This window comes from Salmo salar, unplaced genomic scaffold (assembly GCF_905237065.1).
Source record: "Salmo salar unplaced genomic scaffold, Ssal_v3.1, whole genome shotgun sequence".
Lineage (NCBI taxonomy): Eukaryota > Metazoa > Chordata > Actinopteri > Salmoniformes > Salmonidae > Salmo > Salmo salar.
This window is the reverse complement of record NW_025548648.1, coordinates 1-26083: the sequence shown is the minus strand read 5'-3', so window position 1 is coordinate 26083 and position 26083 is coordinate 1. Positions and strand designations below refer to the sequence as shown.

General features: G+C 41.0%; 1 protein-coding gene across 4 annotated transcripts; it reads right to left on the bottom strand.

Moving 5' to 3' along the window:
- Window positions 1–388: 388 nt before the first annotated feature.
- LOC106598954 (B-cell receptor CD22) lies at window positions 389–25792 on the bottom strand. 4 transcript variants are annotated; one of them, XM_045712635.1, is made up of 13 exons: window positions 25450–25792; window positions 24947–25279; window positions 24620–24835; window positions 24046–24387; window positions 23713–23940; window positions 22107–22439; window positions 21780–21995; window positions 21339–21602; window positions 21044–21134; window positions 20823–20862; window positions 20472–20552; window positions 20201–20293; window positions 19107–20031 (listed from the first exon to the last, which is right to left on the bottom strand). In XM_045712635.1, the coding sequence occupies exons 1-13, from the start codon at window positions 25637–25639 to the stop codon at window positions 20008–20010; spliced, it is 2451 nt and encodes an 816-aa protein (XP_045568591.1). In that variant the 5' UTR covers window positions 25640–25792; the 3' UTR covers window positions 19107–20007. The 4 variants fall into 4 exon arrangements, with proteins under 4 accessions (XP_045568588.1, XP_045568590.1, XP_045568587.1 ...); XM_045712632.1 differs by lacking the exons at window positions 19107–20031; window positions 20201–20293; window positions 20472–20552; window positions 20823–20862 and adding exons at window positions 389–1336; window positions 2244–2479; window positions 2563–2617 and having other exon boundaries at window positions 25450–25782; XM_045712634.1 differs by lacking the exons at window positions 19107–20031; window positions 20201–20293; window positions 20472–20552; ... (1 more) ...; window positions 21044–21134; window positions 21339–21602 and adding exons at window positions 389–1336; window positions 2244–2479; window positions 2563–2617; window positions 2724–2814; window positions 2981–3244 and having other exon boundaries at window positions 24046–24324; window positions 25450–25781.
- Between the last annotated feature and the right edge of the window lie 291 nt (window positions 25793–26083).

Genomic DNA, 26083 nt, shown 5'->3' with positions numbered 1-26083 from the left:
AATAATAAATGTATATGAAAATATCAAGGTAACATTGTGTATCATATTACAGTACTGTAATAGAATAGTACTGTAAAAGTACTGTACTGTAAAAGTACAGGACTGTAATAGAATAGGACTGTATAACGTAATAGAATAGTACAGTATACTGCAATATAGTACTGTAGAATGTACCGTAATAGAATAGTACTGTATAATGTAAATGAATAGTACAGTACTGTAGAATGTAACAGAATAGTACTGTACAGGACAGTAGAATGTAACAGAATAGTACTGTAGAATGTAGTATAATAGTAAAGTACTGTAGAATGCAACAGAATGGTACTATTGTAACAAGGCCTCTCGATGGAGGGGGGTGTGTGGAATCAGGAGCAGGAGAGCAGAAGGGTTCAAGGAGAATCCATTGTTTATTTTGGTGGTTCCACAAGCACAGCGACACACACAGGGGAGAAATCTCAACTCCGCTAGCCACGAGCAAATATATCCCCGGTAAACACATACCGTAAAACAAACAACGCCCGTGGTGCAGGCACGCACCCCTTACATGTTCCCTAAGGCAAACAATCCCGCACGCAGCCTAACCTGCAGCGGGGAAAATTATACCCACCTAAATCAGAGAAAACAAGACACAGGTGTGTAAAACTAGACAGCACTAAATGAAAAGGAAAAGTGGATCGGTGGCAGCTAGTAGGCCGGCGACGCCGAGCACCGCCCAAACAGGGAGAGGAGTCACCCTCGGTGGAAGTCGTGACAACTGTAGAATAGAAGTATTGTTCCTGTGAGCAAACATCAAGAAGAAATTAAAACATATATTTATAATGTTCTCAGCCTTCATATAAAATAGAACTGTACATCGAGGCTATTACAGAAATACAAAGCAAAGTTGTGTTCAGATTCTGTTCCATGTTACTTAAACATTTATGGAAAAATATTTAACATACAAATGATTTACAAGGTTTCCCATCTTATTCATCATAGTTTAAAAGGCAAAACTGACCCTAGATCAGCACTCCTACTAAGTGTGAATACAATAGTCCTGTGGCTCAGTTGGTAGAACATGGTGTATGGGTTCAATTCCCAATGGTGCCACCGGCATGAAAGATGGATCCACACATAATAAGTCACTTTGGATGAAAGCATTTCTAAATGGCATATCATGATATATTATTATAACACTTAGTTGGACTAGACATGTCCAGATATACAAGGTTTCTGTCAAACTTGTTGTGTTCAGGTCTTCTTGGTTCTGGGTTTGTTGTGTTCAGGTCCTCTGGGTTTGTTGACTCTACTATAGATCTCAGAAGAGTCCTCCTCAGCTGCTTGTGCTGCCGTGGGTCTGAAGAAAGAGAAACAGAAATTTAACTGAATCTGCAGCCCTCCAAAAAACCTTCATATTCTCTTTTATAGTGCATTACTTTGACCAAGACCCATCATGGTCTTCTCGTCCAATAAGCAGCAGCATGTGAATGAGCTGTAATCAAGAATATAGCTTGTTTACAACCAAATCTAAAAACATATGTAACTGGAATGTTATAGGAGGGTCCAGATTATTTTGGTGCGAATTCACTCTTTTTTTGAGAAACTATTCCCAACCATCTATTCACTTCCTCGTCCTCGTTGTTCAGTAAGTGGGCTCCAAAAACACCCCAAAACATGCTTTAAGAAACAAAAAAGCTATACATAGTCTATAGTGAGTGGTGCATGTCTTTAGATGTTGTACAAGTGAAATTGTGTCATTCAGAACTTTATCCGCAACGTTATGTTCCATGTTGTTGAGACTTGAACGATGCCTCTCGTCCGTTCTAGCAGCATGATACACCAGAGAATAGAACAGTTGGACGGGGAAACAGCACGAGTCACACAAAATGGAATATAACGTTGTGGATAAAGCTTGGAATGACACAATTTAATGTGTACAACTGTTACATCTAAAGACCTGCATCACTATACTGAGAGCTTTCTGTTTCTAAAAGGACGTATTTGGGTGTTTTTGGAGCATTTGTTCATGTTTTTTCAGAGCCTCCGTACTGCACAACGAGGATGAGGAAGTGAATTGCTGGATGTGGTAAGTTTCTCTAAAACAAGTGAAATCACAAAAAAGTTTTTCTGGACCTTTCTAAAACATGGCATTTAGATACAAAACAGAAATTTGGTTGTAAAAAAGCCAACTTCTCCTGTAATGCGGTGTATTCACAATGCTCTAGAATTGAGTCTATGTTATTTCAATGGCAGAATATGCTCACCGGTTGGCAGCACTGGAGAGGTTGAATTTTACAGCATCGTACTGGACATCCTCGTCCTGTTGCTGTGGTTGAGGCAGCTGGACGGTGGAGTACAGAGGCACTTCCTGGTTTTTGAAGCGAGAGAAGTGGACGCTGGCATAGTGAACATCATCCTGGATGACGGTGGTTGCTGTCTTTGCTGCAGTAGGGGTCATGGCCATGCTTGAGACGTTTTCATACACGGGACTAGAGTCTCCCTGATGGGAAGAGAGGACAGACAACATAATGAGTAGAAATGTTCCACAAAGCAATACAAATAATCTGATTGTAACAGACTCACCTGTACATTCTCTGATGTGTCTCTTGTGTCAGAGGTGGATATGGAGGCCTTCTTCCTGGTTTGCACATTAATTAATACATTTATTATTTAATGAATTATTGAACAAATGAAGTTAATAAAAAAAGAGTTAGAGTGAAATAATCTTTAAAAGAATCACTCACCTGAACCACATGAAGCCAGAGAGACAGAGGATGAGAACCAGAACAACCACTATGATTCCTGCAGCTGCATTCAGAACTGATGTTTGTTTCCCTATAATAAAATATGAATGATATGAGTACAATAGTACAATATTTGTTAACTGATCTAATCTCAATGTATATATAATTATTAAACAAAGTATGATACGCTAAAGTATAATTATTAGTATTAGATTGAAATGTCATTTTGTGTTGAAATATTGAAGATGAAAGTTCACCTGGTAAAATGATCATCAGAGCTGTAGAGTTCCTAGATCCTCTTCCATTCCAGGCCTCACAGTGGTAATGTCCATTGTCCTTAGACTTGAACTTACTTATGTTGTACATCTGTCCAAATCCATTTAGAAAAGTCTCATTTTGAAAGTACCAGATGTATTTGTCCACAGGTGGGTTGGCATCACTGCTGCAGGTCAGAGTCACTGAACTGCCCTCCACTATTTCACCAGAGGGACTGACTGATACTGAGGTGTTCTTTGGTTTATCTGATGTTAAGGAGAATTTATCAGAGGGTTATGACAGTAGTATATTTACAAATTAAACGTAAAAAAATAAATTAGAATTTTTCAGATGATTATAATGGTCATGATATGTCAAAATCTGTGAAGCCAGACTATTAAAAATAGAATCCACTAACACAAAACATTAACAGGAACACATGTGATACTGAGCTGTACTTTACTCACATCTCACATTGATGTTGATATATTCAGGCCTCCCTGTCTTAATCCCATTCCAGGCCTCACAGTAGTACTCTCCAGTGACTGAGGACTTGATATGATTGAAGACAAGATGTGGTCCTGTGGTCATATAGGTGGTTGATGGATAGTAGACTCCATTCTTCTTGTACCAGGTGTATTTGTCCACAGGTGGGTTGGCATCACTGCTGCAGGTCAGAGTCACTGAACTGTCCTCCACTATTTCACCAGAGGGACTGACTGACACTGAGGTGCTCTTTGGGCCGTCTGGTAAAGGAGAATTTGTCAGAAGGATATGACAGTAGTATATTTATGACCGTAGTATATTTACAAATGTCATGTCAAAAATAAATGATCTGTTAAGTCAGAGAACTATCTAAAACTCTAACTTACACAAAACGTTAATAAATACAGATGGAGATGTTATGCTTTAGGACTAATGCATTTAATTCCAATTGTTTTGCTACCTTATCATTCAAACACTGAGCTGTACTTTACTCACACTTCACATCCATGTTTATGGTCCTAGACCTGTCTGTCCCCATCTCATTCTGGGCCTCACAGTAGTACTCTCCAGTGTCAGATGACTGGATTTGATTGAAGACATGCTGTGGTCCTGTCATACTCTGATAGTCACCTCCATTCTTCTTGTACCAGGTGTATTTGTCCACAGGTGGGTTGGCATCACTGCTGCAGGTCAGAGTCACTGAACTGTCCTCCACTATTTCACCAGAGGGACTGACTGACACTGAGGTGCTCTTTGGTTTGTCTGATGTAAAAGATTAATTTCCCAAAGCCTTAATGTCACAATACTTTCATAATAATTCTAAGATTTTACAGTAATATAGACAATGAGTAAAAAAGGCTTTTTGTTCTGTAATGATTGATAAAGTAAGATGCATGATACTTGCTAAGTAGTATATTGTACTTATAAGGGCACACGGTGAGACACAGATGCAGACACAGGAGGCAGATGGTCAGAGTCCAAGATGTTTATTAACAATCCAGAAAGGGTAGGTAAGAGAATGGTTGTGGACAGGCAAAAGGTCAAAACCAGTTCAGAGGTACAGAATGGCAAGCAGGCTAGAGGTCAGGGCAGGCAGAATGGTCAGGTAGGCGGGAATGGAGTCCAGAAAAACAGGCAAAGGTCAAAACCGGGAGGACTAGTAAAGGAGAATAGAAAAGCAGGAGCACGGGAAAAACACGCTGGTTGACTTGAATATACAAGACGAACTGGCACAGAAAGACAGGAAACACAGGGAACAATACACTGGGGAAAATAAGAGACACCTGGAGGGGGTGGAGACAATCACAAGGACAGGTGAAACAGATCAGGGCGTGACAGTACTATTGTACTGTACTCACACACTGCAGGAGAGCTGAGACCATCGTGGCCTTTTACAGCACAGGAGTAACTGTCTGCATCCTCACTGCTGATGGAGTACATGGGGGAGGAGGCCTTTCTTACAGGTTGTCTGTTCTTGTACCAGATGTAGGTGGGGTTGAAGTTGTTAGTCAGAGTGCAGGTGGTGCTACAGGTCAGTGTCCTCTGTCCCTCTGCAGCAGGAGTCACCTTCACCTGCAGACCTGAAACAATATGTATAAAACCACATACACCTCTGTGTTAACAGGATGGTTCATTTATTTTCTCCTGTAATTCAATATGATTTACAGTTGTATCATACAGTGTAGTATTACCTGTGACAGTCAGAGTTGTTCCTGGGAAACTATGACCCCATTCAAAGTTGTCTGTTTTAAAAGTGAAGCGATACTCACCTGAGTCCTACCTCGCCCTGCTTTCGACAAATCTGACCTTGACTCCATTTTGTTACTCCAAGCCTATAGACAGAAACTAAAACAGGAAATGCCCGTGCTCAGATCTGTCCAACGCTGGTCTGACTAATCGGATTCCACGCTTCAAGATTGCTTTGATCACGTGGAATGGGATGTGTTGCGGGTAGCCTCAGACAACAACATTTATGAATACGCTGACTCGGTGAGCGATCAAACAAGCAAAGCGTTAGTATCGAGACAAAGTAGAGTAGCAATTCAACGGCCCAAATATGAGACGCAAGTGGCAGGGTCTACAGTCAATCACGGATTACTAAAAGATAACATCAATGTCTTGCTCCCAGACAGAATAAACAACTTCTTTGCTCGCTTTGAGGACTATACAGTGCCACTGACATGGCCTGCTATCAAAACCTGTGGGCTCTCCTTCTCCATGGCCGACGTGAGTAAAACATTAACCGTGTTAACCCTCACAAGGCTGCCGGCCCAGACAGCATCCCTAGCTGTGTCCTCTGAGCATGTGCAGACCAGCTGGCTGGTGTATTTACGGACATATTCAACCAATCCCTATCCCAGTCTGTTGTCTCCACATGCTTCAAGATGGAAACCAGTGTTCCTGTTCCCAAGAAAGCTAAGCTATCTGAACTAAATTACTATCGCCCCATAGCACTCACTTCTGTCATCATGAAGTGCTTTGAGAGACTAGTCAAGGATCATATCACCTCCACCCTACCTGTCACCCTAGACCCACTCCAATGGGTCCACTGACGATGCAATCGCCATCACACTGCACACTGCCCTATCCCATCTGGACAAGAGGAATACCTATGTAAGAATGCTGTTCATCGATTACAGCTCAGCATTTAACACCATAGTACCCTCCAAACTCGTCATTAAGCTCGAGACTCTGGGTCTCGACCCCTCCCTGTGCAACTGGGTCCTGGACTTCCTGACGGGCCGCCCGCTGTGGTGAAGGTAGGAAACAACATCTCCACCCTGCTGATCCTCAACACTGGGGCCCCACAAGGGTGTGTTCTGAGACCTCTCCTGTACTCCCTGTTCACCCATGACTGCGTGGCCATGCACGCATCCAACTCAATCATCAAGTTTGCAGACGACACTACAGTAGTAAGCTTGATTACCAACAATGATGAGACGGCCTACAGGGAGGAGGTGAGGGCCCTCGGAGTGTGGTGTCAGGACAATAACCTCACACTCAATGTCAACAAAACAAAGGAGATGATTGTGGACTTCAGGAAACAGCAGAGGGAGCACCCCCCCTTTTAAGTTCCTCGGCGTACACATCACGGACAAACTGAAATGGTCCTCCAACACAGACAGCGTGGTGAAGAAGGTGCAACAGCGCCTCTTCAACCTCAGGAGGCTGAAGAAATGTGGATTGTCACCTAAAACCCTCACAAACTGTTACAGATGCACAATCGAGAGCATCCTGTCAGGCTGTATCACCGCCTGGTACGGCAGCTGCTCCGCCCACAACCATAAGGCTCTCCAGAGGGTATTGAGGTCTGCACAACGCATCACCGGGTGCAAACTACCTGCCCTCCAGGACACCTACACCACCCGATGTCACAGGAAGGCCAAAAAGATCATCAAGGACAACAACCACCCGAGGCACTGCCTGTTCACCCCGCAATCATCCAGAAGGCGAGGTCAGTACAGGTACATCAAAGACTACTGCATCTTGCCTATGCCGCACGGCTATCGCTCATCCGTATATTTATATGTACATATTCCCATTCATCCCTTTACATTTGTGTGAATAAGGTAGTTGTTGTGAATTTGTTAGATTACTTGTTAGTTATTACTGCATTGTTGCAACTAGAAGCACAATCATTTCGCTACACTCGCATTAACATCTGCTAACCATGTGTATGTGACAAATAACATTTGATTTGATTAGTTGCCATATTATTCTTGTTAGTAAGTATAGTTTGCTTTGCATTTTTCATTTAAACACTTGAAAACTAGGTGATGCATCTCAATAGATTTCATCCTGCAAAACCTCAAATAAATAAATAAAGATTTGAAAAGGAAAGAAAAGTAGTATATAGAATGTTACTGTACCTGTGACAGAGTAACTCCAGGATCACCAGTATATAGAATGTTACTGTACCTGTGACAGACAGAGAGACTCCAGGATCACCAGTATATAGAATGTTACTGTACCTGTTACAGACAGAGTGACTCCAGGATCACCAGTATATAGAATGTTACTGTACCTGTTACAGACAGACTCCAGGATCACCAGTATATAGAATGTTACTGTACCTGTGACAGACAGAGTGACTCCAGGATCACCAGTATATAGAATGTTACTGTACCTGTGACAGACAGAGAGACTCCAGGATCACCAGTATATAGAATGTTACTGTACCTGTGACAGACAGAGAGACTCCAGGATCACCAGTATATAGAATGTTACTGTACCTGTGACAGACAGAGAGACTCCAGGATCACCAGTATATAGAATGTTACTGTACCTGTGACAGACAGAGTGACTCCAGGATCACCAGTATATAGAATGTTACTGTACCTGTGACAGACAGAGTAACTCCAGGATCACCAGTATATAGAATGTTACTGGACCTGTGACAGACAGAGAGACTCCAGGATCACCAGTATATAGAATGTTACTGTACCTGTTACAGACAGAGTGACTCCAGGATCACCAGTATATAGAATGTTACTGTACCTGTTACAGACAGAGAGACTCCAGGATCACCAGTATATAGAATGTTACTGTACCTGTGACAGACAGAGTGACTCCAGGATCACCAGTATATAGAATGTTACTGTACCTGTTACAGACAGAGTGACTCCAGGATCACCAGTATATTTCCCTCCAGTATGATCTGTTATAAATCTGAACTTGTACGTAGCTGAGTCTTTCTCTCTCAGGTCTCTGATTGTCAGTCTATTCTTCTTATCTCTATGGTACGTCACACGACGATTGTAGTCTGGGTCATCTCTCAGACTCACAGGTTTCCCCCTCAGCATCATATTTAGTGAACCAGAAGGTTGTTGTGATTGTATGAACGCTGGGATATGTGTAAGAGCAGGACAGCTCCACTTTTGACCCCTTAAAGGCACAGATACTCTTCTTGGTGTAAGTCACACTCCAGCCAGTCTGACCCAGTACCACTGAAACATTCACACAACACAAGGGTATTACCTAATGGCTTACACTAACAGTAGGGTTTTGTCCACACTTTGTGTCTGTAGTTGCTGAGTTGAGTGTGAATGGAAACTACAGCTGCACTTATTGAGGTGTGAAAAGAAGCTATAAAAGTGAAGTGGAGATTCCTAACAGACGACACCACTGAACACTCCAGAATAACATCAAGATCTGTATTATTTTAGAAATGTCTAAGGATACTATAATACAATTAAGAGTGAGACCATACCTGCTACAGACCAGAGAAAGACCACCAACACACTTCCTGCTGTTCTCAAGGCCATTGTTGCATCTCCCACCCTGCAGTCTTAGAAACATAAACAACAACTCACTCTATAGCTGGTGAATAACTCCTCCTGATACATTGAAGTAGAAACTGTAAATGGGGTACAGGGCCTCATTACTGAAAATGAACCAGGCTCATATTGTGTTGTGTTGTATTGTGCTGTATGGTTGTCTATGTGAATACTGTCTGTCTGGAAGTCTATTGTACTATGTATGTAATGTGTGTGATGTGTTGCATGTCTGTCTACGTCTGTCTATTTAAGATGGTATGATGCAAGAAAAAAAGATCTAATGGATAAAATAAAGTCATAATCATCATCATCATCAACAACAACAAGTCACTTATTGAACAGATGTGTAGTACTGTAAACATATATTTCTACATTGATTGTTCTGAAGCTGTTTTATCCTCAGAACCCCAAATATAGGAGGATAAATGTTCAACCCTCTACGGTCCGTCAAGCTGTACAGCAGCCTAAAGACTGACCACCAGGTTCAATGATAGCTCCTATCCCCAAGCTGTGAGGATAAACAGTAAGTCACACACACATACCTTTAATATCATCATTATATGATAGTGTCTGTATTCACAAAGTGTCTCAGAGTAGGATCTAGGATTAGTTTTCCCATTTAGATCATATTTATATGGACCAGCAGGACCTGATCCTAGATCAGCACTCCAAGTCCGAGACCCTTGAGTACATGACTTGTGGCTAAAAACAAACAACTATATTTCAAGATATCAAGAGTACTTACAGACTGAAGGGGAGAGGTCTTGTACAGTGAGTCAACTGACTGGTAGTGAGTGGGAACTGCTAGTAAGTGTTGGTTCTGTGGTTGATACATATTTATAGTAGTCAGAACACAAGTAGCTGATGCAGAACTGTCCTTTCCTTCCTCTTTAAGACATTAACATGCATGAGGACCAGACCAGCACGTCAGAATAGTGTTTACTATAGCCTACTATTTAGAATGTTTATAATATCTTAGAATGTGTTTACTATAGCCTGCTATTTGGAATGTTTATAATATCTTAGAATGTGTTTACTGTAGCCTACTATTTAGAATGTTTATAATATCTTAGAATGTGTTTACTATAGACTACTATTTAGAATGTTTATAATATCTTAGAATGTGTTTACTACAGCCTACTATTTAGAATGTTTATAATATCTTAGAATGTGTTTACTACAGCCTACTATTTAGAATGTTTATAATATCTTAGAATGTGTTTACTATAGACTACTATTTAGAATGTTTATAATATCTTAGAATGTGTTTACTACAGCCTACTATTTAGAATGTTTATAATATCTTAGAATGTGTTTACTATAGACTACTATTTAGAATGTTTATAATATCTTAGAATGTGTTTACTACAGCCTACTATTTAGAATGTTTATAATATCTTAGAATGTGTTTACTGTAGACTACTATTTAGAATGTTTATAATATCTTAGAATGTGTTTACTATAGCCTACTATTTGGAATGTTTATAATATCTTAGAATGTGTTTACTATAGCCTACTATTTAGAATGTTTATAATATCTTAGAATGTGTTTACTACAGCCTACTATTTAGAATGTTTATAATATCTTAGAATGTGTTTACTGTAGCCTACTATTTAGAATGTTTATAATATCTTAGAATGTGTTTACTGTAGCCTACTATTTAGAATGTTTATAATATCTTAGAATGTGTTTACTATAGCCTACTATTTAGAATGTTTATATCTTAGAATGTGTTTACTATAGCCAACTATTTAGAATGTTTATAATATCTTAGAATGTGTTGCCTTGCCCCTCTCAGTTCTACATGGACAAGGTCAAAGTTCTATATATATTTATTATTATTTATCTAAGCCTTATTTTTCCAGGTAAGTTGACTGAAAACACATTCTCACTTACAACAACAACCTGGGGAATAGTTCAAAGGTAAGAGGAGGGGGCATGAATGAGCCAATTCAAATAAGGGGATGATTAGGTGGCATGAGCGACAGATCAAGAATTTTAGCTAGGACACTGGGGTTAACACCCCTACTCTTACAACAAGTGCCATGGGATCTTTAGTGACCACAGAGAGTCAGGACACCCATTTAATGTCCCATCCAAAAGACAGCACCCTATACAGAGCAATATCCCCAATCACTGCCCTCGGGCATATAATAATTTTGATCTGAGGAAAGAGTGCCTCCTACTGGCCCTCCAACACCACTGCCAGTAGGTTCTGGTCTCCCATCCAGGGACTGACCAGGGTGAACACTGCTTAGCTTCAGAGGCAAGCTAGCAGTGGGATGCAGGGTGGTATGCTGCTGACAGCTGGTAAGCTCCATGGACTTGTATGTAAGCATTTCACGGTAACCTTTTGATTAGATTTTCATTCTATTCTACAAACCCATTAAAATTTACACTCCTCATCAGCTGTATCAAAGTGGTACTGAAGATTCCAGTGTTCTAGACTAGAGCTCTCCCTACTGGCATCTCAACATTACTGCACCATCCTAATAATAATGTCCTCAACAATGTTGGGATAATAACAACATAACAAACTGGAAATGAATCAGATAGAATGGTGGAACACAACACTGGCTACTTGACACCCCAATCCCTATAGTGCACTACCTCTGACCAGAGCCCAATGGGCATGGTATGACTGTGTGCATGTGTTTGCCTTCTCAACTTGATTGGCCTGCAGCCCTGTCAATCACCCTTCACACCGCTGTTCATCCAACCAATCAGGGTACTTGGATGCGCTGCAGGACACCGCCTCCCCTCACCTTTAGTTAGTGCACGGCATCTTCAGTCTTGAGAAGTGTTGTGTTGCTGACAGACTTTTGACATGCAGTTCCTTACTGAAGTGTGAGACCAGCGAATATAACCACGCAACAATATAAAACATCTTCAAATGGAAACAGCTGTGTCTGCATGTATGTGGTGGTGGTGACCATCAAGAGTAGAGTGACGGGCCTCAACACCATGTTCTGACCAGACAGAACCTAAACCAATCAGCATTAAGTAGGTAGCGGGTCTCGGCATTGTCAGCTAACCACTCAGACGAGATCCAGCTGTTTATACATGTAAAAACGGTCTGGATGACCTCTACTAATCCCTAGGTACTGACTCAGGAATGTGTGAAGGACCACAGGGATGTCTGACAAAGGGTTGTTATTGTGACCACAACAAGGCCCTCCGGTTCACTTTGGGTTCTTATACAACAGGGTTTCTAGGAGGAAAGAGATACATGGAAATAGAATTAAACCTTATCTCCAGCTGCCTCTTACCCGTTGTGCATTTTGTCCCTTCCTGCCTCCAGGCCAGGATGAGAACATCATGCAGTCAATGCATCTGTTCGACGTCATTTAGTGACACTTCCTGTGGGTGTGGCATACCAGAAGGGACGCCCATATTTACCCCCACTGCCCCCGCCCCATGCTCTATCCAAAAACAGACTCAATGGAGATGTCAGGGGGTAAACGATACCTCTCCATTGGATCTCCACTCTCCCATCCACCCCTCACCCCTCTCTTCCTACCTGGGAAAGTTTCACACTAGTTAGGGGGTCATGAAACATATGACATCACATTCTCACTAAACAATGATGTATTCTATTCTCTAACTACTACTTGGACAAAATGGTGGATATTCATCTAAGGACAAAGGCTTTAAATGAAGAAATAAACTGTGAGATATATTAACAATCATGGAACATTCCGGTATGTTCCATCTTTCTGTGTTCCGGAGTGGAATGCCCTCGCTGATGGAACTACCTTCAACACTCCAAACATCCATGATGTCATATTGTGTCTGCATGATGTGTTTTAAAATGACAATAAATAATATTTCATGTAACAGGACATTTGCTCCTTCTGAAAGTGTCTGTGTTTATTTTGTACAGATGATGATGATATTGAAGGTGAATAAACCACTATTGCCCTCCAAACCAATGTAAATGTATTATTTGTAGTTACTGTATGTACTGTACACTATAAGAGGTGTGATGTTGAAAGCTTTTCATTTCCTCTCCACTGAAGAAACTGTTATAACAAGGTGGAAACAATGACAATGAAGTTTATTCTGAAAAGACTACAAAAAATATCACACTTCACACATTTTTTTAAAGCAATAAGAAACGTTGCATCAAGCAGAACTCTTTCCTGGACATTGAGGCAAAATTGTGCCTTAACTTGTCATAAAAACTATTTAAGAAATCACACAAACGTATATTATGTGTATCATGTTACAGTACCATATGAAGTAATACAGTAGTTCATATTTAGTCTCACAAGTCTGATGATTTTTTCAGACAGATTGTTACGCCCCTGAAAAAGGGGAGAAATAATCACGAGCGTGATATGGTATCGTTTCCTCAATAACCTTTAGTGCAATCATTTTACAAAAGTAACACATTTTACAGAACAACAGATCTACAGGAAAGAGCTAGTGTTGTAGGGTACAAGGCTTATTCAAGTCACAACAGTATACACTAATTCACTGAAACATATACTAATATCAATGTAACTGTCAAGCACAAAGCTTTAACTCAGTAAACCATAACTCAATTTATCAACAGTCAATAAAGTGTTTGAAAAACCATTATACAAACAACACCGCAAAATATCTTATTAATAACAACGCACATGTTCATTGATGATCGACATAAAATGGCAGCTACTCTCAGTATGAAGCTATCCTTCATGCAACCGAGCAGAGCTCATATTACTCTCAGAAAACTTAACTCTAACTTCCTCAAGATGTTACTAAGACACACCTAAACACTCTTGACATGTTAGCGAGTTATTACATTTAAATGACTCTGTTTAATCTTCAATAACGTACCTGAAAAAGGGGAGAAATAATCACGAGCATGATATGGTATCGTTTCCTCAATAACCTTCAGTGCAATGAGGAAAAACCCGCGATTTCCCCGCGAACTTGGGTGGAGACCAGAGCAATCGATCTCAGGCTCATAGATTAAGAGCATTTAGTAGATCACAGATTAACACTTTTCCCCTTCAATTAGGCACCACAAAATAAAGTAATCAATGTAATGTTTACACATTCCTTTTACAATTCTTACCCTTTGTACGCTTGACGGATTTTAACTTTTTAACACAATTATATGAATGTTATCAATCTCTATCAACTAATATAGAATGCATGATCTTTTTAACCTTAGATGTTTTAAGATCCTCACATACTATGAACTTACTAATACTTTTTAATGTATAACAGGCTATGAGTATTTCCTTTAACCTGTCACAATAACATATAACAAAATAATAGTAATGTAAAATATAACTGAACATCGAGGCTGACTAATTCAGATATATAACGTTTTGGTCAAAAGTTCTTGTAATCAGATACCGAGTTTGCTTTAAGAAATATTCAAAAAAAATTGTTACTTATTAAATATTTACAAGGTTCATTTCTTATTCATCACAGTTTAATAAAAGGCTAAACTGACCCTAGATCAGCACTCTTATTCTAAGTGTGAATAGAGTAGTCCTGTGTGACTCAGTTTGTACAGCATGGCTCACAGGTTCCATTCCTGCTGGGACTTCCCATATGAAGGATTTATGCACCATGACTGTAATGACTGAGTGAATGGGTTCCATTCCTGCTGGGACTTCCCATATGAAGGATCTATGCACCATGACTGTAATGACTGAGTGAATGACTTTAGATAAAAGTGTCTGCTAGATGGCGTATATGAGGTTTATGGAGAATGAATCAAATTCTAGAGAGCTGGTTGTTATGGATGTAGAAAAGTTACATGAAGCTGCTGTTATTCAGCAATAAAATAAGAATTTTTGTGCGTCACACAGCTACTCTGAATGGACTGGATTGTGAACAATACGATGCGCTGCCGCTGAATTACAGCAAGACCCCATAGTTAGCTAACTAGCTAGCTCACAAGCTAACATTTAGCTATCAACATTAGCTAGCTAGAAACAACAGACAACATTGAGCTGTCATTATGCCAAGGCCAAGGCAAGCTGCTCTGAATTTCCAGTGTGCTTGTGTGAAAGAGGTGTCTTCAGCTCACTGATCTTCAGAACAACGGACCCAAAGTGAACCCTGACATGCATATAACTAAGTCTGTCTGTCTGTGTGGGATTATTGTGTCCCATTGTGTCTGCATGATTCGTGTTTCCTTTAAATGACAATGAATAATCTTTATTGCTGCTTCATTATTGTTATTTTATTGTGTGATCTTTTTTTATAGCATTTTGTATTATTTTCTTAACTAACAATGCAGTTGTTTTTATGTAAGTGCTTGTCTTTAACCATTTTACAGTAAGGTCTACACCTGTTGTGTTTGGCGCATGTAACTAATACAATTTGATTTGATTTGTGTGTTTAGGTGCTGGACATTGCTCCCTCTGACACTGGGTTTCTGAACCTCTACATGTCTAAGCCGTTTGGGGGGGTTCTACTAGCTGACATATGGAATTGGTTTAAGGTGGTCGTACCATGGATCATTTAGATATTTGATTTTGATTTATAGTACCCCTTTAGGTTAAAAAGGAGAAGGACTAATGTTTGTGAGAGCAGGCAGGTGACTGCAATATAGTCTGCCTGGAACATGCCCCATATTCAATTGTAATTCAATAAAAAATAACATTTATTTATCCCCTGTAGGGACAATTACTAAACACCCTATGGCATCAGGCTTGCAGTGAGTCTCACAGTGACATCACAAGGGGTCACACTTTCAGGTCACATGTCCAGTCACATGACCATACATACATACACAGTAAAACACATGATAACAACAGATGTCAGCCCCCTTAGTGTTTACAACATGGTCATCATAGAGGAGGTTCACTGGGCAAAGATCCCATCAAGGTTCTAATGATGACATCATCTCCATCATCTGACATCAATGATGACATCATCTCCATCATCTGACATCAATGATGACATGTTTCACAGATCATGCCGAGGGAGAGGGGGAAGGAAATCAGAGGTGCACTCTTCTCACTTTGATTTACACTTCACACACTCATTCTATATGTCTAGTGTTCTGTCCCCCCATCCATCATCCCCCCAAACCTCCTGTTCCCTTTTAAAGTTGGGACACGGTCCCTCATCCTCTTCCTTAATCTTCATCATTCTCCTCCCTCTCTACTATCCAGTCACTGTGTGGTGGTCAGGGTTGTCATGGTGGTCAGCGTTGCCATGGATTCCTGTCTCTTCCTCTCTAGTCAGGCTTGTGTTTGAAGCGACATTTGTCACCATAGAAACAGCCGGTGGTCCTCCAGAAGAAACACTCGTCACCGTTGATGGGAGCCATCCTCCTGGTCCTGGGAGAGAGAGACAAACAGTATCAAAACACAAACACCTGCACCTGTGCTCCTGCTTCCTCCTTCCATCACTTTGTACATTTCAAAAGTTTATGAGTTTATTGATAACACTTTAGAATAACTCATAATGATGTTTTGACAGACAGATGGATGTCCGTACCCTGTGGAGGCGTACTGGGAGGCTGAGAAGGTGATGAGGCCTATAGGGTTGGTCCTCTGAGGAGAGGGAGGTGTTCTCTACAGCCAGCGGTCTAGGTACCTGATCACCAGCCTAGTGCTCTCCAGCTCCATCCCCTGGACAGGAGGACAAACAGCAGCAACAGTCAAAATATTTAGAATGGAACTAATAGCAAAGTCCCAAAAGTACAATGGAACCAAAAGCATTGTCCCAAAAGTAAAATGGAGCCAATAGATTAGTCTCAAAAGTACAAGAAAAGGTTCACTTATTATTTGTAAAACCAGAGAGTCATTCTAATGTACTATCTTTGGTGAAACATAGCTAAACCTCACATTAAATCATTATTAGATGTACAGTATGTATTTCTATATTGTTATAATACTAGCTGTCTATGTACCTGATCACCAGCCTGGTGCTCTCCAGCTCCACCCCCTGGACAGGAAGACAAACCGCAGGCGTAGTCCAAATACATACAAACGAACCAGTAGCATGGTCCCAAAAGTACAATGGAACTAATAGCACAGTCCTAAGCGTACAATGGAACCAATAGTACAGTCTCAAAAGTACAATGGGACCAATGGCATAGTCCCAAAAGTACAATTGAACCAATAGCATGGTCCCAAAAGTACACACTCCTTAAGTTCAAGCTAAAAAATTCATAGCACATCTCACATAGTTCAATGCATATGACAGCATTATGTTTCATCCCACCACTCACCTTTAGCCTCTCCAAGGTGCAAGTGGACACGTTGGGATTCTTGAAGTTGACAAAGGCACATAATCTCTCTTGTAGAACTCTGATACTCTCTCTCTCTCCCCACAACTACAGTACATAACCTAGATTTAGAATGTAGAACGTTGATACTCTCTATCTCCCCACAACTACAGTACAGAACATAGAGAGTATCAGAGTTCTACATTCTAATTATATCTCCCCACAACTAAAGTACAGAATGTAGGAGAGGAAGGGAGGGAGGTGACCACAGTCAAAATACAATGCATATAGGAACAGGGTGCTATTTGAGACAGCCTATAGAACCTATAACTGCAGGAATATATACTGTGGAATAACCAGAATTAAACATACTCACCCACTGGAGTCCTGAGGGGAGGAGAGGTCCACCACTGGAGTCAAGAGGGGAGGTGAGGTCCACCACTGGAGTCCTGAGGGGAGGAGAGGTCCACCACTGGAGTCCTGAGGGGAGGATAGGTCCACCACTGGAGTCCTGAGGGGAGGATAGGTCCACCACTGGAATCCTTAGGGGAGGAGAGGTCTACCACTGGAGTCCTGAGGGGAGGAGAGTTCTACCACTGGAGTCCTGAGGGGAGGATAGGTCCACCACTGGAATCCTGAGGGGAGGAGAGGTCCACCACTGCAGTCCTGAGGGGAGGATAGGTCCACCACTGGAATCCTGAGGGGAGGAGAGATCCACCACTGGAGTCCTGAGGGGAGGAGAGGTCCACCACTGGAGTCCTGAGGGGAGGAGAGGTCCACCACTGGAATCCTTAGGGGAGAAGAGGTCCTTCCCTCCGGAAACATTGTAGCTAAACCTCACAATAAATCAATGTTAGATGTACAGCATGTATTTCATTATTGTTGTAGTGTTTTGGGTAAATCAGAAACTCCTCTAATAATGGCTATGCTCCCTGTGGTGGGTTCTGGTAGTGCAGTCTGTATATACAATACCCCCTGTGGTGGGGTCTGGTAGTGCAGTCTGTCTATATTATGCTCCCTGTGGTGTGGTCTGGTAGTGCAGTCTGTAGATACAATACCCCCTGTGGTGGGGTCTGGTAGTGCAGTCTGTCTATACTATGCTCCCTGTGGTGTGGTCTGGTAGTGCAGTCTGTATATACAATACCCCCTGTGGTGGGGTCTGGTAGTGCAGTCTGCATATACAATGCCCCTGTGGTGGGGTCTGGTAGTGCAGTCTGTATATACAATACCCCCTGTGGTGGGGTCTGGTAGTGCAGTCTGCATATACAATACCCCCTGTGGTGGGGTCTGGTAGTGCAGTCTGCATATACAATGCCCCTGTGGTGGGGTCTGGTAGTGCAGTCTGTATATACAATACCCCCTGTGGTGGGGTCTGGTAGTGCAGTCTGCATATACAATACCCCCTGTGGTGGGGTCTGGTAGTGCAGTCTGCATATACAATACCCCCTGTGGTGGGGTCTGGTAGTGCAGTCTGCATATACAATACCCCCTGTGGTGGGGTCTGGTAGTGCAGCCTGTCTATACTATGGCGGGTAGCCTAGCTGTTAGAGCTGAGTTTAGGAAACGCTGGCCTAGCCACTCATGGTTAAATGATTCAATGCCACCATCATGTGTCTAATAGGCAGAAATACAAGAAACAAGAGCTGAGTGGAAATAGTTATGAATCAGTGTATAATTAGTTAATCAAATAATCTATGTATTTATTGTCTTAAATGTTGATCTTGTTTACAACATGATGCTTATACTGTATTGACACTAAACCACACAGTAAAAACTGCAAAGGTAAACATGTATTTAACGTATATAAAGTACGTAATAATGAAAAATGTGATGACAAAACAAGTGATATCATGACACTGAACAATATAGCATTACCTAATATACAATTATAATTAATATAAAATGTAAAAAACTGCAAATGTTTAAATGTATGTAATGTACTGATAAAAAAAAAAAAAATTAATAAAAAAAACAATATCGTATTGCATAATATTTTTGACCTTTATTTAACTAGGCAAGTCAGCTAAGAACAAATTCTTATTTTCAATGACGGCCTAGGAACAGTGGGTAACCTGCCTTGTTCAGCCGCAGAACGACAGATTTGTACCTTGTCAGCTCAGGGATTCGATCTTGCAACCTTCCGGATACTAGTCCAACGCTCTAACCACTAGGCTACCTGCCGCCCCAATATAGGCTACCTGCCGTCCCAATATAGGCTACCTGCCACCCCAATATAGGCTACCTGCCACCCCAAATATAAAATGTGGAATAATATATGACAGCAATACAAAGTAAATCATCATTAAACACATCAGGAGAAACTTGACCCAAAAGCTAAAAATATTAAAAAGCTTTTATCAATATTATCCATATTAGTTGCTGAGGAAAGTAGGACTATTGATGTTATAAATCCCTAAATGGAAAAATCCCATTGAAAAAGATCAGAAATATAAACTTCAACTATAGATATTAAACAGATTAATACACAAGAAAAAATATGGAAATGGAAAAATCCCATTGAAAAAAAAGCAGAAGCATAACCCATTTATCATCAATATACATAATTATCATAATAAAATAATAAAATGTATATTCCAGCATTTACTCAAAAGTTAAAGTTCATGGTCTTGAAAACCATCTAGATATGATAGCAAGAGAATAGAGGTTTGAGGCCTGGCTTTGGATTGGAACAGTAGCTCTTCAGTCCAGCTTCTGTGGTGCTTCTCTTCAGGCCAGGATCTGTGGTGCTTCTCTTCAGTCCAGGATCTGTGGTGCTTCTCTTCAGTCCAGGATCTGTGGTGCTTCTCTTCAGTCCAGCTTCTGTGGTGCTTCTCTTTAGTCCAGCTTCTGTGGTGCTTCTCTTTAGTCCAGGATCTGTGGTGCTTCTCTTCAGTCCAGCTTCTGTGGTGCTTCTCTTTAGTCCAGCTTCTGTGGTGCTTCTCTTTAGTCCAGGATCTGTGGTGCTTCTCTTCAGTCCAGGATCTGTGGTGCTTCTCTTCAGTCCAGGATCTGTGGTGCTTCTCTTCAGTCCAGGATCTGTGGTGCTTCTCTTCAGTCCAGGATCTGTGGTGCTTCTCTTCAGAGGGAGATTCCCCTCACATTCTGAAAGAAGATATACTGAATTAGCACTCCCTTTAAAATGTTTATGGACACACACACACACACACACACACACACACACACACACACACACACACACACACACACACACACACACACACACACACACACACACACACACACACACACACACACACACACACACACTTACTGCCAGGGTGTCATACTCTGGTGACCTGGTCTTCATGTTCAGAGGTGTGTACATGTCACTGTTGGGGTCACTGGTAGGGTCAGGATGGACATTCTGTGGACAGAGAGAGAGAGAGAGAGAGAGAGAGAGAGAGAGAAAGAAAGATGGAATTGGAGAGAGGAAATGCATGAGTTCATTGAGACACTAGTCTTTCTATCATTTTCTCTATACACATTCAAGTACTGTATAAAACAAACACACTAACAAACAAAATGAATTATAAGAGACTTACTGCCAGAGTGTCGTAGTCAGGGGACATGGTCCTCATGTTCAGACCTGTGTACGTGTCACTGTTACAGTCAGGACGGACACTCTGTGGAGAGAGAGAGAGAGAGATAGATAGATAGAGAGAGAGAGGTAACAATTAAAATAGTATGAAAGAGACTGTCGTGACACAGTAAATTAATGAAAATGGAGTTGTAACTCAGGGTTTCCCAAACTCAGAGCTGGTCCCTGCACATTTTGATCTCAGAGCTGCACATTTTGTTTTTTGCCCGAACACTACACAGCTGATTACTATAATCAAAGACTGATGAGTTGTTGGGGGGGGGTGGGGGGGTCCTGGTGTAAGTGATATAATCACCTGTGTGTCTGCTGTGGCATCACTTCCTCCTGTGGATCTCCTGTAATGAGGGACAGAGTGAGTTCTGTTCTCTACTGACCTCTAGTGGAAGTTGATGTGTTACTAATATAGTTTAGTAGTTAAGGGCTTTGGGCCAATAAATAAAGGAATGAGGTTAATAACAAATCAGAGTGATAAGGTGAAAGAATAATACAAATATCAATTTTCCCTTCTTCACTCACCTGAACCACATGAGTCCAGAGAGACAGAGGATGAGAACCAGAACAACCACTATGATTCCTACAGCTGCAGTCAGAACTGAGGTCTGTTTAACTATAATAAAATATGGATGATACGAGTACTGTAATTTAATAAATTGAACATAAATGTAGTCTAGGACAATAATACAACATCTGTTAACTGATCTAATCTCAACGTATATATAATTATAAAACAAAGTATAATAAGCCAATGTACAATTATTAAGATGAGCATGAAATGTCATTTTGTATTGAAATATTGAAGATGAAAGTTCACCTGGTAAAATGATCATCAGAGCTGTAGAGTTCCTAGATCCTCTTCCATTCCAGGCCTCACAGTGGTAATGTCCATTGTCCTTAGACTTGAACTTACTTATGTTGTACATCTGTCCAAATCCATTTAGAAAAGTCTTATTTTGAAAGTACCAGGTGTATTTGTCCACAGGTGGGTTGGCATCACTGCTGCAGGTCAGAGTCACTGAACTGCCCTCCACTATTTCACCAGAGGGACTGACTGACACTGAGGTCTTCTTAGGTTTATCTGATGTAAAATACCAAACATTTTGTCAAAGTAGTATTAACAATAAGTAAAAGATATATTTTTGTTGTAAAATTATTGACAAAGTAAGGCATGTCTATTTTGCCTGAGTGCATGATACTTGCTAAGTAGAAATCAAATCAAATAGAATACTGTACTATTTTGTTGCACTGTACTCACACACTGCAGGAGAGCTGAGATCCTCTTGGCCTTTTACAGCACAGTAGTAGCTGTCTGCATCCTCACTGCTGATGGAGTACATGGGGGAGGAGTTATCTTGTACATTCTGTCCATTCTTGTACCAGATGTAGGTGGGGTTGTCAGTCAGAGTACAGGTGGTGATACAGGTCAGTGTCTTCTGTCCCTCTGCAGCAGGAGTCACCTTCACCTGCAGACCTGAAACAATATGTATAAAACCACATACACCTCTGTGTTAACAGGATGGTTCATTTATTTTCTCCTGTAATTCAATATGATTTACAGTTGTATCATACAGTGTAGTATTACCTGTGACAGACAGAGTTGTTCCTGGGAAACTATGACCCCATTCAACGTAGTCTGTTTTAAAAGTGAAGCGATACTCAGCTGAGTCCTCCTCTCTCAGGTCTGTGATTCTCAGGATGAAGGGACCTCTGTATGGTCCAGTGTACTTCACACGACCTGTATACCCTGGGTCGCTGGTTAGGTCTTCAGGGGTCGACTTATCACTTCTAAACCAGAATGTTGATGTGGTGGAATAATAACCAACATATGTACAGGATATGTCCACTGTTGACCCCTTCAAGACACAGATTCTCCTCTTGGTGTAAGTTACTCTGCTGCAGATCTGACCCTGAACACCTGAAACACAGTGACATAACAAGAGAACAACTGGATTATATTCTCAGTTCTTTCTAGAAATGCTAACAGTTCTCCTACTACAAAGTGAAACTAGCACAGACACAGATATACATGTTATACAGTTTTACAGTGATGTATTAGGGATAAATCTATTTATTTTTTGCTTTAGGGAGGATGGAGTGTTTTTTTACATTCAGCCCAGGATCTCCACATCCGGCTTCTTGACCTGCGGGATCATCTGAGAACAGCCACCCAGACAGCTGATGAAAGTGAGGAGTATTTCTGTCTGTAATGAAGCTCTTTTGTTGTGAAAAACTCAGTCTGATTCGCTGGGCCAGGCTCCCCAGTGGGTGGGCCCATGCCCTCAAGCCCACCCATGGTTGCGACCCTGCCCAGTCATGTGAAATCCATAGATTAGAGCCTAATTAATTTATTTCAATTGACTGATTTCTTTGTATGAACCCTAACTCAGTAAAATATTTGAAATTGTTGCATGTTGTGTTTGTTTTTGTTCAGTATAATTGTATATGTATTTATGTATAACATAGGGACCACAATGGAAATACGTCCCTGACTTTATTGTGCAATCGTGGTCACTTCAGAAAATATTGTGTATGTATTTTACTGACAAATAAAATCAATCAGTCAATCAATCCAAACTGTGCAGTAGCCATTTGATGAATGGAAAGAGACATTTGTTACAAAACACCAAAAAGTTTAATGACATTCAGAGATTGTCAAGCCTTCGATACTGGGTAAGACTACAAGGTGGGGAGGGATGTATTCTCTGTTTGTCCAGATTTACATTGTCTATTTATTGTGGTGTTGAAAACACAAACCATGATATTTAAGTGAACGAAATTTGTACGCTTTGCTTATTGCTTGTGTGTTGCATTGGCACAGAAACCTGTTGGTGGAAAATTCATTGCATATATTTTGTATATGATCGTAGTGTAATGAAACAGGCAGGCAGGGTGAGCTTGTCTGTAGTGGTTGGGAACCGTCAAACTTCTGGCCCGCAGCCCTGCGTGGTATCGACCATGCCACAAAAGCATGCTGAAGTGGCAAAGTCAATATTCACGTTTATAAATACAGTTATTTTTATTTGTGGCCGTAAACATTATTTTGCATTAATTCTATGCGAGGGAGGGTGTTCAATTTATTTTACAGTACAATAGGAGGGTCATGTGAAAATATTTTCAACTTTGGAGACCAGCCCCATTCCGTCCCATCCCATAATACATTTTGATTTGTCCCTTAAATAAACACTCACACACTGCAGGAGAGTGGAGATCCTCATGGCCTTTTACAGCACAGGAGTAACTGTCCTCATAGTTACTGGAGACTGGGTCTTTGTACTGGGGGGAGGTGCTCTCATCTAGATGTTGTCCGTTCTTGTACCAGATGTAGGTGGGGTTGTGGTTACTCAGAGGACAGGTGGTACTACAGGACAGTGTCTTCGACTCTGATCTCCATTCAGGAGTCACCTCCACCTGAGTACCTGAATTAAATGAGAGCAAAAAAGGGTACATGGTTCAGAATTAGTGTGAGTTAATTATTAACGTCATGACTCTTCAAAACTGTATAATGTGTTATGCAGTGTTACCTGTGACAGTCAGAGTTGTTCCATGGAAGCTGTACCCCCATCTTGCCTTATCAGTTGTAAATCTAAACTTGTACTCAGTTGAGTCACTCTCTCTCAGGTCTGTGATTCTCAGGGTGGAGTCCTTTTCTGTTTGTCGATGGTATTCCACACGATCTGCATACTCTGAGTCCTGTCTCAGGTCTTTAGTTACACCAGACTCCCATTTGTTGAACCAGGATACTTCTGTGACCTTATGCCAACTGGGATGTGTGTAAAAGCAGGATATGTCCACTGTTGACCCTTTCAAAGCACAGATACTATGATGGGTGTAAGTCACATTCATACAGCTCTCACCCAGAACACCTGAAACAAAATGTAGCTGATCATTTCCTGAAATGATCATGAGAATAGTTTCAACTGTTTTAGATGTATTGGACAGGTTCATTTTGAATTGAAAAATATATATATTGACATATATCTATAAAACTGTTTATCATTCCAATTTATATAGTTAAGCATATTGATAGAGAAAGTAATACCATTCTTATTGGTTCTAAATGATACTACATAAAATACTAGTTTCATTCATACTCACACACTGCAGGAGAGTGGTGATCCTCATGGCCTTTTACAGTACAGGAGTAACTGTCTGAATAATAACTATTGACAGAGTACTGCTGGGAAGTGGGCTCATCTAGACGTTGTCCGTTCTTGTACCAGATGTAGGTGGGGTTGTCAGTCAGAGTACAGGTAGTGATACAGGTCAGTGTCTTCTGTCCCTCTGCAGCAGGAGTCACCTTCACCTGCAGACCTGAAACAATATGTATAAAACCACATACACCTCTGTGTTAACAGGATGGTTCATTTATTTTCTCCTGTAATTCAATATGATTTACAGTTGTATCATACAGTGTAGTATTACCTGTGACAGACAGAGTTGTTCCTGGGAAACTATGACCCCATTCAAAGTTGTCTGTTTTAAAAGTGAAGCGATACTCAGCTGAGTCCTCCTCTCTCAGGTCTGTGATTCTCAGGATGAAGGGACCTCTGTATGGTCCAGTGTACTTCACACGACCTGTATACCCTGGGTCGCTGGTTAGGTCTTCAGGGGTCGACTTATCACTTCTAAACCAGAATGTTGATGTGGTGGAATAATAACCAACATAAGTACAGGATATGTCCACTGTTGACCCCTTCAAGACACAGATTCTCCTCTTGGTGTAAGTTACTCTGCTGCAGTCCTGACCCTGAACACCTGAAACATAAAGAGGGCATTATTTACACAGTGGAATCGTGAGCTTCAGTAATCCAAAGTAGTTATACCATCCTGTCTTGTCAAAGTGTTGCAGTTTGGTTAGACAACTGTGAGGGCTGTTTAGCAGACAGAAGAGTTATAGTAGAATACTGAGTTAAATCCACACTCACACACTGCAGGAGAGTGGAGATCCTCATGGCCTTTTACAGCACAGGAGTAACTGTCTACATAGTTACTGTAGACTGAGTATTTGTACTGGGGGGAGGTGCTCTCATCTAGATGTTGTCCGTTCTTGTACCAGATGTAGGTGGGGTTACCAGTCAGAGTACAGGTGGTGATACAGGTCAGAGTCTTCGACATTGCCGACCATGTTGGAGTCACCTTCACCTGCAGAGCTGGAGTAGATCACAACATTAAAACCCTGAATCACCTGTTCTATAGTTTAATCACATGATGCAAGACATTCTCATACTCATTTCATTCTTCAATCTGTTTCATACATACAAATCCAATTTCTAGACCGAAATGGACAGTAGATATTAATTCAAAAGACAGCAGTATAAAGCAGTATAAAGCATGTAACTGTACCTGTTACAGACAGAGTGACTCCAGGATCACCAGTATGTAGAATGTTACTGTACCTGTGACAGACAGAGTGACTCCAGGATCACCAGTATATAGAATGTTACTGTACCTGTGACAGACAGAGTGACTCCAGGATCACCAGTATATAGAATGTTACTGTACCTGTTACAGACAGAGAGACTCCAGGATCACCAGTATATAGAATGTTACTGTACCTGT

Excerpts from the sequence above, each read along its gene's own strand:
- LOC106598954 (XM_045712632.1), bottom strand. The coding sequence starts at position 25,639 with ATGTCGAAGACTCTGACCTGTATCACCACCTGTACTCTGACTGGTAAC. Across the intron at positions 2,618-21,043 it reads TCTGGACTCATGTGGTTCAG|GAAGAAGGCCTCCATATCCA; the intron begins GTGAGTGAAGAA and ends TGTGCAAACCAG. Across the intron at positions 2,480-2,562 it reads ACACATCAGAGAATGTACAG|GGAGACTCTAGTCCCGTGTA; the intron begins GTGAGTCTGTTA and ends TCTTCCCATCAG.